The sequence below is a fragment of the Erigeron canadensis genome, chromosome 6 (genome assembly GCF_010389155.1).
Source record: "Erigeron canadensis isolate Cc75 chromosome 6, C_canadensis_v1, whole genome shotgun sequence".
Lineage (NCBI taxonomy): Eukaryota > Viridiplantae > Streptophyta > Magnoliopsida > Asterales > Asteraceae > Erigeron > Erigeron canadensis.
Genome location: NC_057766.1, coordinates 37,530,494 through 37,550,435, shown reverse-complemented (window position 1 = coordinate 37,550,435; position 19,942 = coordinate 37,530,494). Strand labels below are relative to the sequence as shown.

General features: G+C 34.1%; 1 protein-coding gene and 1 long non-coding RNA gene across 2 annotated transcripts; both read left to right on the top strand.

The window, feature by feature from the left end:
* The first annotated feature begins 1,010 nt into the window (after window positions 1-1,010).
* LOC122605040 (transcription factor RAX2-like) lies at window positions 1,011-2,947 on the top strand. The gene is made up of 3 exons (XM_043777910.1): window positions 1,011-1,330; window positions 1,468-1,597; window positions 1,806-2,947. Exons 1-3 carry the CDS (start codon window positions 1,195-1,197, stop codon window positions 2,635-2,637), a joined length of 1,098 nt encoding a protein of 365 aa, XP_043633845.1. The 5' UTR covers window positions 1,011-1,194; the 3' UTR covers window positions 2,638-2,947.
* Window positions 2,948-15,768: 12,821 nt separating this feature from the next.
* Window positions 15,769-16,327, top strand: LOC122602655. Its single transcript, XR_006324357.1, has 3 exons — window positions 15,769-15,867; window positions 15,964-16,062; window positions 16,164-16,327. It is a non-coding gene; the product is annotated as an uncharacterized LOC122602655 (long non-coding RNA).
* The last annotated feature ends 3,615 nt before the right edge of the window (window positions 16,328-19,942 follow it).

Sequence of the window (19,942 nt, the reverse complement as noted above, 5' to 3'; positions counted from 1 at the left end):
ATAGAATTTTCTTGATATAAATATGTGAAAGAAACAATCCACGTGTATATATATATATATATTGACGTTGCAAGTGAATACCCACATTCGTATTCAATTGTCACGTCATTTTTTTGACGGGTAATGATCTGTGCACCACTTATTTTTAATCGTACACCATCAAATATGCTTTAAAGTGTTGTATTGTATAACATCGTGAAACATGTTTGATGATGTACGGTTAAAAGTAGATGGTGTACATACCAGTACCTTTTTTGATACACATGGATTGCCATATGATTAATGAAAGTTTTCGAGTATATATACACAGCTTTAATTGAAAGGAAAATATGAAAATAAGTCTATCTGATAAAAACAAAAATTTGAATGAATTATACCACTTTTAATTTTATGTGAAACAATTTTATTTCTCTTTAATTGACAAAAACTTTAATCAGCCCTTGTTTTTTAGCAACAATTCCTTATTTATTATGATAATAATTTACATAAAATTTAAACGTTTGTTGTAAATATATGAAACGAGTGTAATTGTTAATGTTTTAGCCATCTAGTTTTAGGTGTACACCACCAATCATGTTTCACAGTGTTGTACAGTACAACGTAGGTTTCTTATGCATATTTGGTGTACGACTAAAACTGAGTGGTGTACTGATCATTATCTTTTGTTAGAGGTCTCTCTATGGTATCTTACATTTTCGAGCTTCACGTAATTGTAACTAGTTGTGTTGTCAGTCCATCAGTCACCCTGTTAACCCTTTTTACTAGTGAAAATTTTCCGTTGGCCATTAGAAAAGATAGTTATTGTTAAGCTTGTAACCAAAGCTGAATTTTAGAATTTTGTGAAAGTGCATGAATATACCAATTACCCAAAAGTACATTATATATTTTGGATTGATCAATATCTAAAATAAGGATGTATATATATAATGTTTTGAAGTTTGTGGAATTATTACTTATATAAAGTAAGAGGCCATTGACTTAAGCTCCCCTGTCACTTCCTTTGGAATAGAACAAATTAAACAGTTGATTTTTTAGACCACCAACAAGTCATCTTTTTCTTCTTCTTCTTAAGCACATAAATCCACAACTTCACAACTATAACTACCCGCGGCCCTTTTCTTCTTCAATTCCTTCCAAATTTATAAATAATAAGTAGTGGATCAAAAAGGTACGAAAAGATTAATTGAAATTAAGATGGGAAGAGCTCCATGTTGTGACAAGGCAAATGTGAAAAAAGGGCCATGGTCACCTGAAGAAGATAAAAGGCTTAAAGAGTACATACAAACCAATGGCACTGGTGGTAACTGGATTGCCCTTCCTCAAAAAGCAGGTATTTTTATTCATTCTATATTTCACTACTATTTTAATTTACCTCATGATCACTTGTGTAACCATATATAAGATGTCATTTTTTTTGTACTATATATGAGTGTTTGATAATTTCGAAAACTAATTTAATGTTTGTAGGATTGAAGAGATGTGGAAAGAGTTGTAGGTTGAGATGGTTGAATTATTTGAGACCTAATATCAAGCATGGTGAATTTTCTGATGATGAAGATAAAGTTATTTGTACTCTCTTTGCTAGCATTGGTAGCAGGTACTTAATTAATTATTCATCCTCATCCCTCTCTTTCTTAATTTCTCTATTTTAGTAATTTGAAACATTTAAGGGCCGGTCTATACGTTTAGTTGTAGAAAACCGAGAGTATATGATAACGGGACATTTTTTTTTTGTGTGTGTGTTGGTGGTTTCATGATATGTGTGATGCTAATATATTAATAAGCTATATATATGTAATGTGCAGATGGTCAATAATGGCAGCACAATTACCAGGAAGAACAGATAATGATATCAAGAACTACTGGAACACAAAGCTAAAAAAGAAGATGATGAGCAGCTTAATCTCCATGCCTCATCATGAATTTAGAAAACCTTTTCATCATAATCATCATCTTCAATCTTTCAATAGTAATTCTTCTAGTTCAACAACAAACTACAGTAGTTACCCACCATCACTATCAAGTTTTCACAATAATGGTCCACTATCAGCCTCATCATCACCACCTTCATCTTATTTGTATAGTACAAATAATACTTCTGGTTGCTATCATGATCATCAAAACCTATCTATCCCATCAAGCCCTACAACAACAACAACTGTTGCTACTATTTCTGATCATCATAATCATTATCCTGTTCTACAATCACAAGATCATGCCTATAATAATGGTAATTTGGGTCCCATGGAAAGTTACCACAGTGTGAAAGACAGTAGTTCTAGCCTTGTGATGTTTGGAGGTGGTGATCATCAGCAAGCTAGTTGCAGTTCTAATTCTGATGATGGAAGTTGTCATTATGATCAGTATGCAGGTAGTATTGTTGGTCAAATGCATGATCATCAAAACAATATGGGAAATCTGCACAGTGATTCTTGCAAGGAATTTGGAGCAATTTATGATCAGAAAGGAAAAGGTTATAATAATTATGTGGATTCTTCTTCAATGGACTCTAGCCTTGAAGAGATTAAGCAGCTCATCAGTACAAATCTTTGCACTAGTAGTAACCTTATTGACAACAACCATCTCAACTTTTTTGTTGATGAAACCAAAGATGTAGAAAAGCTCATGTACTACTAGCTATATATATATATATATATATGATCATCATCATATCAAGATCATGATCATCATCATATATATCCTTGACATCATGATCTCTAGTACTACTAGCTAGAGAGAAGATTGGTAATTTTGTGAAAATCATATATGGGGGTTGGGTTTCCTCACTTTTAATTAGTTCTTTCTTTTTCTAATATTATTCTTAGAATGTAGAGATGGTAAAAAAAAAAAAAAAAGAAAACCTGTTCCTTTTGGCAATCCATTTTTTCTATAGTTTCAAATGTTAAGACTATATATAAAGCTAGCCTGCATATTTGAATTTGAGGTATCTTTTGGTTGAGCTGATGTGTATATAGATCCTAATTATTTCAGTGTTCTTAAGAAAGTGCAAGTGTCTTAAAGCTAATAACATTACTGGCATCATCCAATAAACGACATCTAATCAACATAATTAACAAACAACCAACTTGATTTAGTTGACGTTGAGCCGATGCTACTCGATACTAGCTTACAGCAGACACGCATATATAACTTGGTTTAATTAGTTGACACGGATTGCACTTAATTAGTTCATCTTGTCTATAAAAAACTACAATGAAAAAATAAGTTAATTATCACGCGTTTTAGTGGCCGGTAATTAATTAGATATACACATATCATATATGTTCATATTAAAAGAACATATTAAAAGAACATGTATATTTGTTTAATATTACTTGTACATGTGAACTAGCCAATTCAACCTTTATCACTGACTATGATACCCACAAAAAACAAAAAACTTGACTAGAAAAATGAAATACTTTATTAGAAAAAGCCAACTTGGGGAACAAAGATTTAGAAAATTGACATAAAGAAAAGCCATAATAGAAGCTAGAGATGGAGTCTAAAAACTGCAAGATCATTGTTTGATTAGAATATATGAAAAATAAAGATACACAAATCATGGGTATATCAGTATATGTGTTCCCATCGATAAATATGTAACATCTCAAATCACATACATTAATTAAAACAAAATCATTTTTTTAAAGATAAATGCATTGACCTTCTAAAGAAATTTGTCTGCTTCAGGGACATAAACAAATAGATAAGATGGGTTAGTACGTGACAGCTAATTAAAGTACATTCTAGAGCTTTAATCAAACTGTATTGTAGCTTTAATTTCTTCCTGGAAGAAAAAATGCCTTTTAGGAAATTAACTATGTCTATTCTTGTTGAGTGTAAAATTAAAATGTCAAAAGGGGTTGCACCTAACTAATGAGAGCTTGTGTGGTATATATGTGTTTGTGTTAGACTCATGTGTCAAGATCTTGTTTGTCATGTTTGTGGAAACAGGAAAAGTGTTGTTCATTTTCAAATTCATATGCTTATTTGCAAGAATCCTGATGATACTCATATATTTGCACATTTGGTCCGGCCTACTTATTAATCCCTATAATGTTTCCTAATAAATTTAACCCGGCCCACCATGATTGTTGATGGAATCCTTGGATCATGTGCACTATATATTGTTTCTCAGCTAGTTTTGTGAAAGTTGGCATTAAAAGTTAAAAGTAGGGATTAGTGTCTCTGAGTGTAATGAACTATGTAATGGATGACTGGTTAAATAGGTAGTCGGTTACCTTTTTATTTTTGTTGCCGATGTGGCTGTGACTCGTTTATTTATAACTACATGGCAAATGACTAGGCAAAATAAGAAGGATTTGATAATGCATACATGTATAAACAGCCGTCCTCTTCTTCTCCGTCAGCCACCCTCCTATTTTCCTTCAAATATGACCACGGGCAGCCACCATCAACTCTCTGAAGACACCAGAGATATATCAAAATTCCACTAAATCGGCAATATACATACACAAACCCTCACCAATCGATTGGAGGTTGAGTTTTTCTTTGGTCGAAAGGCTCGCCGGAAAAAATGGTTGTGGCAGATGATTAATTGCTCCGGCATCGGAATTGTAACGGACCATCAAACTTCGATTTCATCGTCAATGGAACCGTCGTACCGGGATCCTTCATCGCCGCCGCAGCTTTTACCACCGGAAAACCGTTATTCTTCTCGATCCTACCCCACCCAATTGGCAATTAACTCTTTGACAATTCTTACTATATAAGGGTTTGGGGAATTTTGTGAATGTAACTCTTAGTTTAACAGCTTGATAATGTTGTTTAAAATAAAGAAAAAGGAGCTTATTAGCTAATTAAATATAATGAATCTTTATATTTATTTTCAGATTCAAAAGATGAATTTTTTTCAAAGAATAGTGATAGGTAACAATGGGCATGGTAGTTAACATTTACAGCTTTTAAGATGGTTTTTGCATAAACAAATATGATTGTATAATTGAACGACTTAGAAAGGTTACCGATAGGTAGATTGACCATTGGATTTTGGTCAGTTACATGTAGCCAATCCTTTTGTATGTGAATTTTGCCTGTTTTTGGAGGTACAAATGGTGATTATATTACAAGGATGATATGGTTGTATCTTTCTAAAAGTATATGAAGTTAATTTCAGTGAAATGGTTTCCTTAAAATGTATTTGATGTGGAAGAACTATGAACAGATGCAGGTTAATATATTGATGATGGCTTACGTGACTATATAATTGATGATGGTGTATTGATTATTTTCTTTTAATGTGTTTCTTTGCCGGAAAACTTGGTTGACGAAGGTGTTCACCGGATAAAATGGAGTTGCCGGAAGTTCAAAGAAATGCGTCACAAAAGATGACCAGCATTAGAATTCCACTAGAAGTCTACAAGATGTAATTAATTATGGCTTAATGTCTATTGTGTGTATCCAATTTGGCGTATGACGTCGCATCTGATTCCAACTTGGCATCTGACGTGGCATCAATGTGTTACACGTAAGAGGTTACCCGGTAGATTACATTAAATAGACAGAATATCAAGTTCATTACATAATATAAATATCTGAATTAATCATTTCATTACATAGACATTCGGTTATAGTTCATTACACTTAGAGACACTAAACCCTTAAAAGTAATGATACATATTTATCGCTATATAGGACTAGAATTCTTGAAATAGATTTGATCCATACAATGTACAGTATACAGTATGATACTTGAATTTTATATTTATGTTTTTTCTTTGTATTCAAATTAAGTTTGTAGCATTAGTTATAGATCCAACGTGTTACATATGAACCATGAGAGTAATACTAGATGATATCAAGTCCTTACAAAGTTAAGATGTTTAAATTTTGAATAAAAGACGTATCATCATTATTTAAATAAATAGTGTGATGTGTATGTATGTGTCTGTTGACTCATTCTTATTTTGAAAGATGTCAAGGTTTTTAATGACTTTATGTTGTTGTTTGGTAGTCAACTTTTGGGATTCTCTGACCCCATCATCCATTTTGTAGTGCAAAAATTGCAAATTTCTGCAGCTTAGCAGCCCTTTCTCTGTGGCTGCACTGAATAATCCATCATCACACAACACACAACTGTTCTTCCACAACAATCCTTCTTCTGTTTTTACTGTTTACCTTTTTTTTTTTTTTTTTAAAAGTATGCAAATTTATTTGGTAATGGATTTGTCTTCGCATGCAGTTTACCGCATTTCATGTTCATTTTGATCAGACTAATTTTAAATGACTTTTGTTAACGATAAACCTATGGGTGTCATTAACGTGCTTAAATTAATTGTATTTTTACCACAAAATTAAAAGGAAGACTTTTGATATCAAATATACAAGTTTTTATGTAGATTAATAACAACTCTGTCGTTGGACAAATCCTTTTAGATGTTACGAGCAAATCAATAAATAAATATAAATTTCCGTAATATACCATTTTACACAATGAGCTTGCTTACAATTTTGCTCTACATAAATTGTGAGCTGAGTTACCATTTATAGATATTAAAAAAAAAAAATTTGTACGGCATTACTGAAAAACAAATACTATGTATATAAAATCATAAGTCATAAGTACTAGTATATGTATGTATATACTAGTTTCTAATATTGTGTGATAGACGAGTAATCTTTAGTGAGTTTGCTCAAATGATTTCTCAATAGCATTCCATCCCATAGGGTAATACTATGGTAAAAACATTCTTAAAATAAGAACGGCGAGAACGTTTAAAAACATCATTTTGATGCATTAAAAGTCCATAAAGCTAACATGGTGCATAACTAATTAGCATTATTTAAATGTTTAACAACACATTGATCAGTCAAAATTAAAAAAATCATGTTGTTGGATGTATTATTTTGATGAATATGCATCTAAGATGGATGCACAAAACAAAAACATGATTTTCTCGATTTTGACAGACCAATGTGTTGTTAAACACTTAAACAATGATAATTAGTTATACATTATGTTAGTTTTATGGACTTTTAATGCATCAAAAAGTAGATTTTAAGTGTTCTCACCATGTTCTTATTTTAAAACTGTTTTTATTTGATTGTCTCCAATCCCATATATATAGGTATGAAAAGTTCGATATCCTTCTAAGGCTTTTAAGCAGAAGTCAAGGTCCAACACGCCCAATAAAGTATTAACAACTCTAAAAAGTTAACCCAAATTTTGTTGCCCTCTTTAACATCCTTTATTCTAAGCAGCAAATGCCTCAAAGTCCAAAACGCCCCACAAATGCATTGCTTTGACATGTCAAAAGAAAGCCCATAACATAACGAAAACCATATCATATACGTACGAGTAATCGAGTATCAACTAAATAACACGAAACATACTATTCTAATACCCACATGGAGGACTGATCACATATAACGTATATTAAAATTTTGATATGATGTAAAAGATATATAACATAATAAACTCATCCAACTTGCAAGCTCGAAGTAAGAAAGGCGGGTTAGCAAACTTCAAATATAATAAGACTAACAATAATAAAACATTGACACAAATATAAATGTAATTTTCATCCTCAAATGTAACACAATACGAGACGTAGTATTAAAACGCTTAGTACGATAGTATTGGAGTATTAATATCATTATTAAGAATTCTAATCCAAAAACAATCCTGAATAAATCCCTTGATCCAGTACAGCTACTGGACCATAAGCCCTCGGCCTGTTTATCTCACCACCATCATCATCCCAGCCCAAAACCGCAAGTCCATTGCCTTCTTTTCTAAAATCTAAACAAACGTGTACAAAAGTTAGTTCAAAATATTTAATCTGTTAGATTATTTATTAAAGGTGTAAATTATTCTGTGTTATGAAAAATAAATACAAGAACACGTGACCAAAACTAAAGTCACAACATACACGTACGGAGGTATATAATTTGGATATATAGGAATTATAAGCAAAAAAATATATTTTTAGAAACTTCATATACGAACTTACGAAGCATGCAATGCAGTTTTGTCAACCATATCCAGATTTGAAAAGTTTATGAGTGATACATGTCAATATTTCCAGTTTAATGGGTAATCATGTACAAAAGGTAAAATACATGATTAATCCCTTTCCTATCCTAATTTATATGGATGTCTGGGTTAAAAATCAAGAAATAAAAAATTCCCTATTAATCCATCCCATAAATATGAAAAGCGAGACTCAAACAAAGTATCTATCCTCACAAATTTGAAAAGTAAGACTCAAAACAGGTAAATGTTCCATATATAATCAGGGCAATCAGCAACTTGTTTATTGGATTCTGCTTGCTGGCCGAAAACACTTTACTTACTGTACATTTTGTCATGAGAACAAATTAAAAAGTTAGCATATGAAACAACAGTTTAGTCATCATATTTTACATATAGAAAAACTTTCATAAAATTAATTATCATTGAAACATACTCATTTCATATAATTACAAAAGGTATTCACATATAAAAGTTTGAATTGTTCTTTCCAACATTTGTTTGTATGACCAAAAGTCCAAATACATATCCTTGATTTTCTCTAAAGGACTCCCACGCATGACTATATATATCAGGACCTACATACAGAACATGCCTCGCATGTGTGTATAAAGAAGAACTCACTCACCTTCATTTTCATTATTTATAGTGTGAGACAAAACAACAACTATCATTAATGATGAAGTTGTTGATGAAGGATGGTCATAAACATAAATTAAGCTGGTAGATGTTATAAACACACCCTAATGCTTAGGCTATCCTCAATGGTGTCTTTGAAGATGAATGGCACGTGACAGGGCCCTTGGTTGTTCTTATCATTGGACTATTGGAGTATATGTATATATCCATTTGAATTAGCCTGCTTTATTTGAGGTATCTTTGTACAAGCTAGGGCATAGATTTGCCTCAATTCAAGTTTAAACAAATATGTTTTATTTATATATTGTGTATAATTGATAGATATTAAGGTGGAGACTACAGATATTTGTAGAGTTGGAAATTAATGGATTATAGGTTTTCAAAAAATTATAAGGATCGGATGTGATATAAGGTACATAATGTGACCGATAAAGGAACGAACAATACCATAAATGGTCTCATATGTTCGATCATATATACATTTTTTGTACTAGCCTTTGCTAAGTTTTCACATGTAAGAGTCGTACTTTCGAAGTTTTACCAATTTAAAAGGACACTCAATCTACTTGTCCTTTTTCAAGAAGTAAATAAGTGATAACATGGAAAAACAACTCTTTCTATCTAGGTAACGATAAGGTCTATTTACATTTTAACTTCCCTCATACAATATTGTTGAATTATTGGGGCTCAAAACCCACAAGTCCACAACCATAGCTTAATTCCCATCACACCACCTATAGTCCCATAGCACGGGCCTTCCAACTGATCACGCCGAAGAGACTCAATGAGTCCAGTGTTGTTGCCTCATCACCAACGACCAACCTTTGGTTGATCACATTGACTATTGAAGATGGTCAAGCATAAATGAACTCGTGTTCAGAAAAAAATTTGACTTTATGAATTTCAGTTTCTTGTATGTCGAGTCCACATGAGTTATCATGTGCAATTGTGAAAAAAAAAATTTTTATTGAAGGTCCTACAAAGTTCATTGATTAACGCCTTTATATCTCGGCGCTTTTGATTGTGCTATTTGCAGGTAATTTCGTATTGCTTCATACCTAGATTAATATGATAACATGTGTTTCTATTAAGGATAACATGTAGTATGTATGTTTGTAAGTAAAGTTAAAAATCGCAAATGTAAAATTAACAAGTTCATGTGCTATGGATGGCAACACACTTGATAATAATAATAATCCCTTAGTAAGTATTTAACGTGCATAAAAAAAACTTGTACCTTTCATATTAAAAGTTTGCCTCCTGATTTTCATGGTAAATGTACAAACAATTTATGCACCTTAAACACAGCCTTTAGGGCTGTATTTAGCAAATCCCTAATAATAATAATAATAATAATAATAATAATAATAACGGGAATCATACATCATTAATACACCAAATGGTAGAAGAATATATGCATACAGTATTGTTTGTTAGCCTGTTTTGAAATGACCATGCGACTTTCATTCAACACTATGACTATGAGGCTATCCAATGCAAGGCGAGAAGAAGGATGACTCGCCCCTGGTCATCCACGGAGTCACCATATCCAGTTATCCACACTGCCGTTGCACCGCTACACTTTTCCATCACATAGTGAAGTTACCCCACCATAGAAGGTAGTCTCGCTTCACATTTTTTGAGGGATTTCATGCATGCTTATGGGGGCACCATGTGGCGAAAAGGGTAGTCTCCCTCTTAACAGTGCCGTCTTCAAGAATGTAAAAAAATTCAGGGCCCGGATCGTAAATAAAAAAGGCTCTTAAAATAGCAAGCCAATAAAAAAAATATAAAAGCATCATGTTTTTTCCACATTCAAAACAATGTATGACATTCGTAAATTCCATTTTTTAAATAAATGTATAAGGTTTTGCCCTTTAATTAATGTATAAAAACCGTATGTAGCTTTTATGGTGGAAAGCTCCTTTTATATTTCTTTATCAAGTTTTAAAAGAACTTGTAATAACTAATTTAGTATGCTAAACTTGAGTAAATGTCTTGTTGCTATTACAAGCATCAAATTAAAAGTAAAAAGAAATATAATATACAATGAAAGCACAAATAATTCTACAACAGTTTCATGATATTGAAATTTGAAGAAGAATTTATTAGTTTGCTTAAAAATGGATATTTAGCTAAGTACATATATATAAGATTGTTGAATTATATAGTTGGGGAGTCAAAACGTAATGATGGATAAGTATAAGGGTGTTTATACCAAAAGTCATGAAATTAAAAGAATACATCTAGGCATCTAGCCGTCTTCCTCTTCATTTGACACTGCCACTTTCCAATCTCCATTAAAACTCCGGCAGGGGTGGTTTAAAAGGTGGCCTAAGTGGTGGACGGGCCAAGACCCGATTATTTAGGAGCCCGGTTTTTTCTAAGTTTTATTGTTATGTATATACATGGGTAATTATTTAAGTATATTGTAAACTTTAACAATTATCCAAAAACTAAAACATATAATTTAACTCATAAAAAGCCCACGTATATACCTTTTATTGGATTAAAAAGAGTTATCATTACTTATCGAAAACTCCGAACGGATCAAGCATCGCCTTTTCAATCTTTCATTGTTCCACTTTTCATTAATTTGACATGACAAATATTTACTTTTGTTTATCATTTATTGTAATATGTATGCATATAAATAATATATTATTATTAAGTGATATATAAATCATTATTGTTATTCAAAAAACAATGACATAGTTGTTTGTTGTTTATCATTTCTTTAGATCTTTCTATGTTATTTTAAATATATTGAAATTTTATTTGTTTTTGGGCTTTATATATCATATATTGATATAACATTTATTGTCATTTTTAGAGATTAATTTATATAATATAATTTGTTGCGTTTATCTTATGGACCCTTAATTTTGTTCTCGGCCTACATATATAAATCTTCAGGGACGGCCCTGAACTCCGGCAAATAATTTCCCTGCAACTTTTTTCCGGTGGGGCCCTAAAATGAGTGAGCCCGACTCATTTGCACCTCTTGCACACCCTTTGAGTCGGCCCTGCCTCTTAAGACTAACAAGAATGAGGCAATTACCTTAAACGGAGACTTATGCCACGTGACGCCATATCACCTAGAAAGAAACCCCTTATAATGATGGGGTGAGGCAACTCCCTTTATTTGGTGGACTTGCACCATGTAGCACCTTAAAAGTTAAGTATGTGTAAAGTTGGATGAATATATGTCTAAAGTTGGACGACTTATGAAAGTCATGGAAAGATGGCAACTCAGTCATATCGCCACTTGGGGCGGTGTAGATGGCAATTTGCATATAACTGGGGCTTCTTTTGGGAGGATGTTTCAATCCACATTGTATAATCAAACTTAATAGAATAAAAACCCACTTGATATAGCTCAAGTGGTCAGCCATAAAGTTGATCCCCACCATATTTACCCATTACCAATGATGGGGCGTAGGTTCTAATCCACCTGCAAACATGTTTGAGAATATTTAACCATATATATCGTTCATCCGTGAAGTATGTGTAAAGTTGGATGAAGATGTGTCTAAAGTTTATGCAAGTCGTGGAAGGATGGCAACTCAGCCATATCGCTACTTGGGGCGGTGTAGATGGCAATTTGCATGTAACCGGGGCTTTCTTTGGGGAGGATGTTTCAATCCTAATTGTATAATCAAACTTAATATAATAAAAAACCACTTGAATCAGCTCAAGTGGCCAGCCATAAAGGTGATCCCCACCATATTTACCCCTTAACAATGATGGGGTGTAGGTTCTAATCCACCTACAAACATGTTTGAGAATATTTAACCATATATATCATTCATCTGTGGAGTATATGGTGGAGGGATCTCACCGAGGCATGTGTTATTTGGTCTACACGCGTTCATATTAATATGACATGGGGTACCGAATCGTTTCTTTCAATAGTAAGTGAGTAACTGCTCAGTGTCGCCTTCTGCCGGTTTTGAGCCCCAATACCTCGACGGTGTATGGGGGAGGTTAAGATGTAGGCAGACCTTACCTCTACTTAAGTAGAGAGGCCGCTTCCAATTTCTACCTAAATGGTAGAAAAGGCCCTTCAACCTTTGCATAGGATGAAGATCGAACCCATGACCTCTGTCTCTAGAGGCAAGGATGTTTACCACTGATCCAACCATGCTGCTTAAATCGTTTCTTTCAATCTACACCTTTTATCAACTTATTAGAATAGGTAGGTAAAGTTAGGGCGAGGAAATATTTATTGAATGAATCAAGTTCATAATAATATACTCGTATAACCATGCCAGTACCTTATTTTAGGAGATCAATTAACTCATCAAAGTGTAAAGAAAAATCTTTACTCGTTCTATCCGGATTTGAGTAAGTGAGTTCCCCCCTGACTTCATTGTCGTCCACCTCATGCAAGTAGGCATTATACATCTTCTTCCTTAGATATTTACTAGTCTTTAATTCCATTCGATGAACAGCTGAGTCAAAACATGTCTTGTAAATTTTGTTTTAATATGTTTTGGAATTTATAATTTTTTTTTTGTCAAATTAAATAAGTTGATCACATATAAAACAATTATACAATGACATGTTCTAAAATCGATTAAAAATAATTATACAATGAATAATTTAAGAAAGAACTTTGGTAAATGAAATAAAAATTATACATATATAATAATTTACATCTAATCAAACATTATACGTGTATCTAAAAAAACATCAACTATTGAGCGTAATTTTAGACCTTCTAGTTTAGAAATAAATGTTAAATCAAAATCACATTAATAATTAATATCAGTTTTGTTTTTAATACAAAAAAACAAATCAGATTGATAAATAAGTTATCATATCGAGTAAAACCTTATATGATTATATGTGAAAAAAATCTCACTTTTAAACAGATATACTCATAATAAATGAATATTAAAAAAGTAAAATACAATCAAGGTAATACATAAAAATAAATCTTACCCGAGTTAAAACCATAACGTTTTAGATCTGAAATTACGGTGGTCTGGTGATATACTCATTATTAATTTTTCTTTGAATAAATCCTTGGGTTTATGCACCACAAATTTGGTTGTATATTAAGTACGAAGCGCGTAACCCGACCAGGCAAAAGCGCGTAACCCGACCACCCACTATTAGCGGCGACGTCGCCGCAAATAATGGGTCCCTCAGTCAGACTGCAGCTTTAAAGTAAGACCGAATCACGTGGTGTGGACCCCACTATTAGCGGCGACGTCGCCGCAAATAGTGGGCCCCCCACTGCAGTTCATCGTTATAAACCACGCACTCTCTTATTCTCCGTATTATTCCTCTCCTTCTCCGTAAGAACTCCTCCTCACTTCCTCCATAATTTCCTTTCTTTTTTGTTCGTTTAACTTTTTTTATTCACAAAATCCGGCCATCTATCCCCTCATCCTCGTTATCAACAATCCTTTTTACACGACCCACGTTTTACGGCGTCCCGGCGTCCATTTTCAGACGCGGTTTTAGCGGCGAGTTTTTTCCGGCGAATAAGTTTTCAGGCCAACCAGTTTTGTGGGGAACTTTTTTCCGGTGATATACGGCAAACCAGTTTTTAGAAATTCCGGCGAACTCCGGCGAACCAGTTTTCCGGCGACATAATTTTTTCCGACGACCCAGTCAGTCCGGTTTTTGTTCTACTCATTTTTCCAGTGAACCAGTTTTCAGACGAGGTAACACTCATTTACCTTTTAAATAGTTGTTTTTATTTTAATATATAATAATGTTATCAAATATTTGTTTGTTATAGAAATTATTAGTTATAGAAAATAAATGTTATATATGTTTGTTAGAAAATATATGTTGAAAAAAAATGTTAGAAAATATGTGTTGGAAAATATTAGTTATAGAAATGTTATAGTTTAATGTTATAAAATATATGTTTGTTATAGAAAATATATGTTAGGAAATATATGTTAAAAAACAAGTGTTAGTAAATATATGTTAGAAAGTATTAGTTATAGAAATGTTATAGTATTATAGTTATGAAATATTGTGTTATTATAGTTAGGAATGATATGATTTTTAGAAATTCATTAATTTTTAGGAAAACATTTGTAGTTATAATTATTGTTTATTATAGTTAAAAATTAGATGATTGTTAGAAAATTATGGTTATTGTTAATATGATTGTTAGTATTATCTTAGAAAACACTTGTTAGTATGATTGTAATTGTTAATATAGTTGTTATTAGGTTAGTATTAATGTTAGAAACGAAGGTTTGAAAAATAAGTTGCAAAAATGTGGTCATTTTAGGTATAATAAGTTTGAAAAACAATTTTGTGTCCAAAATATGTTAATTTAATTTGCACTTTTTTTTGACATTTATGTTTGTTTATATTATTTTATATATGGTGTATAACTGATGTAGGTTAAAATGGCTGCCCTTCATGGCAGAGATGGTGGCAATGACCCTCCAAATTGGGGGGGGGGGGGGGGCGGAATCCCGGATGGGGTTGTAGGCGTACGGGTGGTAAGTGTATATTGATGTAATAAGCATATAAATATATGGTATATGTATATATATATATATATTTGTTATTTTATTTTGTTTTGCAGGTATTAGCACAGGGAGAGCTGCTGCTGCTAACAATGATCTGGAGCGGGAGTTTCAGAATTCGGGACGTCGTATCTCCCTTATGCCGAGTAACGATCTTAGTAGGTGGCAGGCCATCGGGGACCACGCCAAGTGGTACAAGAGCTATTTGGGGACCTATGTCGCTACCGTCCCACATAATTACGAGTCGTGGGATCAGGTGCCCCAGCCCATCAAGGATGGACTTACTGACTGGCTTATGGTATAAAACTTTATTTTTTATAATTTAAATACGTCATTAAAAAAATATGGTAGATGCTAACTATTACTACAAAATTGCAGAGACGGTTCTACTTGGAACCCTATCTAGATCACCCAGAAACTCACCCCTTACGAGAGGCCGTGACCAAGATAATTCGTCAGGATGCCCTGAAGATCTACAGGGACAAAAAATCAAAATTCAAGAAGACTTGGTTCACCGACAAGGGTGGGTCACAGAGGCTGGCAGAATTGGAGGGTCAACCTCCGTATGGAATGCCTCCACAGGTCTGGAGTTATCTACTAGGTTACTGGACCAGTGAGCCTCGGATGATTGCTGCCCAAAGAAACACGACAAACAGGCAGCAACAAGATAATATTGTCAGTACTCACGGTCGGCAGTCATACGCTCAGCGTGAATGGCGTTACGCTGTAAGTTATACGTAAATATTTATATCCACATATGTATACATATATCTATATAGAGATATACATACAAATATATAACTTTGATTAATGTATATACAGGAAGATAATGATGGGCGACGTGAGGAGCCGCCTGAGTTCTATTTGCGGGCCCACACGAGACGAGATGGGACGGTGCAGAACGCAGCTAGGCCCATTTATGTAAGATCTTGCACAACACTTAAAAAAGATAATTTTTTGTAATTTTATATTAAGTATAACTAATTGGTAGTTATTTGTAATTTTTTGTTCATGTGGTACAGGAGCGGCTTCTTGATACCCACCATAGACTTTCCCAAGTGCCCAATACCCCGCCTACGCAGACATTTGTGGACGCTTTAGGGACCCGATCGGGACATACTCGTGTGGTTGGGCGTGTGGTTAGGGGAACACGTGGACTGAATGTCCCCCTCCCAGAGGATATAGAGCAACCTTTCCCAGCCCAACAGTCACCGTCCTTTAACGTGAGTGATATGTTCGCCCAGGGTAGCCCTTGGAGCCAGCCATCATTCCAGGCCGGCCTAGCACGTCATCATCCCAGGCTGGGCCTAGCACGTCACGGGCCCCCACACAGCGGTTGGGTAATGATAGTGATAGTGATAGTGATAGTGAAAGTGATTAGTTTTTAATTTTTGTTTATGTTTGTATTCATCGTTTAACTGAAGTTTGATTTCCTTTTGTAATCTTGATTTGCGTGATCTGATAATTTGTATTTTTTATGTTTGTATACCTTTGTTGATAAAATAAATATTGTAACAAGAATTATAAAAATATGATCCGAAATCGCCTTATAAAAATACAATGGGTAAAAGTACCTTTTCTCCTGCAACAGTGAGAACATAACCTGCGAAAAGTGACCAAGATATAGTAAATAAGTCACTTCCAACAACGTAGTACAATATAATATTTAATTTTTGTACCTACATTGGAGTACGCCCTGCTTGGCCCGACCTCCGTCTCGATTTCAGGAAGTTGGTAATGTCTTCTTTCCGAGTCAGGTTCCCCGGAAATTCAAGTTTGAGGTTTACCAAGATCTGATGTGGGTACAAACCGCGATCCGATTGGGTCCCCACATATTCCTTTTCTTCATCCGTCATCCGTCTCGCGTATGCATTCCCTTGCAGATTGGTGATTGTGTCTCCAATCCTTGACGGTTAACATCTAACCACCATCACGCCCAGGGCGGCCTATTAAAGTGAAAGGACAACCTATCTTACTGGACCGTTTGGGTGGGCCAATTAACCTTGCATCGCGCGCTCCACCGTGGTGACATATAAGTGTCACTTTATTGACCACCTCTTTTGAGTTTTTGTTCGTCTGCCGTATGACTAGAACATAACCCAAATCCATTGCTGTTCTTTGAGCCCACTCCGTCAATTCTTCAAAGGAACCGAACACCTCATCAGTTTCAAAGTCCCCAGCTTCGCATTCAAATTCACCGTCTGCATCAGGTTGCTCAAACACATTATCCGGCACTTCAATACGTACGTTTTCTGGGTCTGCCCAAATATCCTCCAAACTATCCATCTGAAACAATTCAAGTAAACATCTAGCTCATTAACTATTAATGGTGTCCATACTATATATATATATATATATTTACACATATGTATAATATCTATATCTATATTCATAATATATATATAAACAGTACGCTTGAAAAGGAAAGATACACAATACCAGCAACTACAAATAGTGTATGAAAACGATGATTCCTATGTTTAAAATTTTTTTTCGAAATATACAATGATTCAGTATGAAAACGACGATTACATATATAGTGGTTGAAAACGATGATTCCTATGGGCTGCCATCATTTTATCCTATCGAAGTATGGCAAGTATGGCAAATAACCATTCCTGAGATGTCAGTCGGTGAAGTATGGCAAATAACCATTCCCGAGATGTCAGTCGAATGCCACGTCACCACTATTAGCGGCGCCGCTAATAGTGGTGACGTGACATTCGACTGTAGTGGTCTGTCAGGCGGCGTTGCTGGTGGTCGGGGGTCCCACTATTAGCGGCGACGTCATCGCTAATACCCTGGTGGGGTTGACCGTTGACCTGGTGTTGTTACCCAATGCCATTAAGTATAGAATATATATTTTTTCTATTTCAAAGTTAGGATTCGTATGTTTTTTAGATTGATGGGACGCGATTTTCTTTTGACAAGTATCAAACATATTGAGTGGAAAATGACAAGCTGTTTCTATCAATGCTCCCCATGGTACTGTACAATATATATGTGGCTACGAGCACTATTCTATCTTGCCACTCTTTCATGGTATAAAAAAAAAAAAAACTTTCTTTTGATCTCCCTATGGAGATCTTACTTTGACAGAAATAATTCATATAAAACTAAAGTAACTATTAATGCCGTCTTTTACGGGTTTTGGATCCCAATACTATCTTCGACGGTGTACGGGGAAGGTTGATACGTAGACAGCCTTATCCCTACCAAAGGTAGAGAGGCTGCTTCTAGGTTCTACCATATGTAGAAAAGGACCTCCAGCCTTGCTGGATATGAGGATCGAACCCATGACCTCGGTTTACAGAAACATGAGCTCCAATCACTGATCCAACCCAGTTGGTTGACAAAAATAATTCATATAATATGGGGGGAAAAAATAGTTGAGTGATTATTTTGATGTAACGCCGATAAAAGAGTATGTGGTGAAGAGTGAGCAGAGATGACGGTCTCACTGGTTTCCTTCTGAAGTCCTAGTGGTGTTTAAATATGTAATACTCTCTTTAAATATCATTGTACGTCTCTCAAACTCTATGGCATTCCTATCAAGAAACTGTAAATAAAAATCTAAGCTATATTTTAATTTGCGTAACATGATAAATGTCAGTGTAAAAATATAGTCAAAGACTCAAAGTACGTAAAACTATGTTCTTTTTAAATTTCTTATTCATATGGCAAGGACTAGTCAAGTAGTCAAGGACTATGAGAATCCCTGTTCAATATTGTTCAAAGTCTTCATTTTGTCCAATGAACTGACTTTTACTGATCGTTCACCAAACTTTGTTAAGGGTTAAATGCAATAACAACTAAAGTTTATTATAACTTCTGATTTCAACATCAATAGAAAATGAATATATATTCCAATTTATGTACGTGCATGTTGAAATACCTGAATTGGTTTTGGCTTATCCGGTATTTGTTTTGGCTTTTAATATGCATTTTAATATAATTTTAGTATTATTACTTTTACTTTGTCACATAGACGTGTAAGACTAAAAGGAATAGCCCGTTAATCTCTTTTTTCGTGCAGAACGCCCGGTCTTAGTCCCGGGGGCGTTCTACCTTCTTATTTTCCGTGCCCCTTCGCATTTGTAACGCGAGGCTCCAGCGTTTGTTTTTGTCATTTTGCCTGCGCAACATTTGGATATATGTGGCATGTGGGTCTTCTGAATGCCTCGAAATAGTAGAAAAACATATTTTATATATTTTTTGTTATTAAACCATGTATATATATCTATTTACAAATTAATAGATAATAAAAGAAATGCTCTTAGAGGCATTCTTCCACCACAAAGAATGGGGGAATGTCCCTTATGATTAGTAGTGGACATTTGTCAAGGAAGGAGTGGAGAAGGGGCATTTCCTTAACTCTCCACTCCTCTTAATCTAATTGGTCTAAACAAAAGAGACGATGAGACAAAAATATATATGCTTTTTTCTACTACAAACGTACATATGACAAGGAATATTGGGGGGAAGGTGATGCTTTTTAAATTCTATTAGTCGCTAAAGCATCAAGTTACTTTTCTACAAAGATTTCATAATTATAGATTTCAAAACCTTATTTTAATCATAAAAGTGGAATATTTGGCACTCTTTACCACAAGCAAGACAATGCAATGACATAATTGAACATCACATGCTTCACCCTCTTTTAGTTGAACATTTTAGCGGATATTGAGCTTAGTAGTTTTACTAATTTTGCAAGACATATGGTAAATTATAGGCATTTAATTCAAGTGTTATAAATCGATGTTTGCATAAGTGAACTTCAAAGATTTTTGTTAACATGACG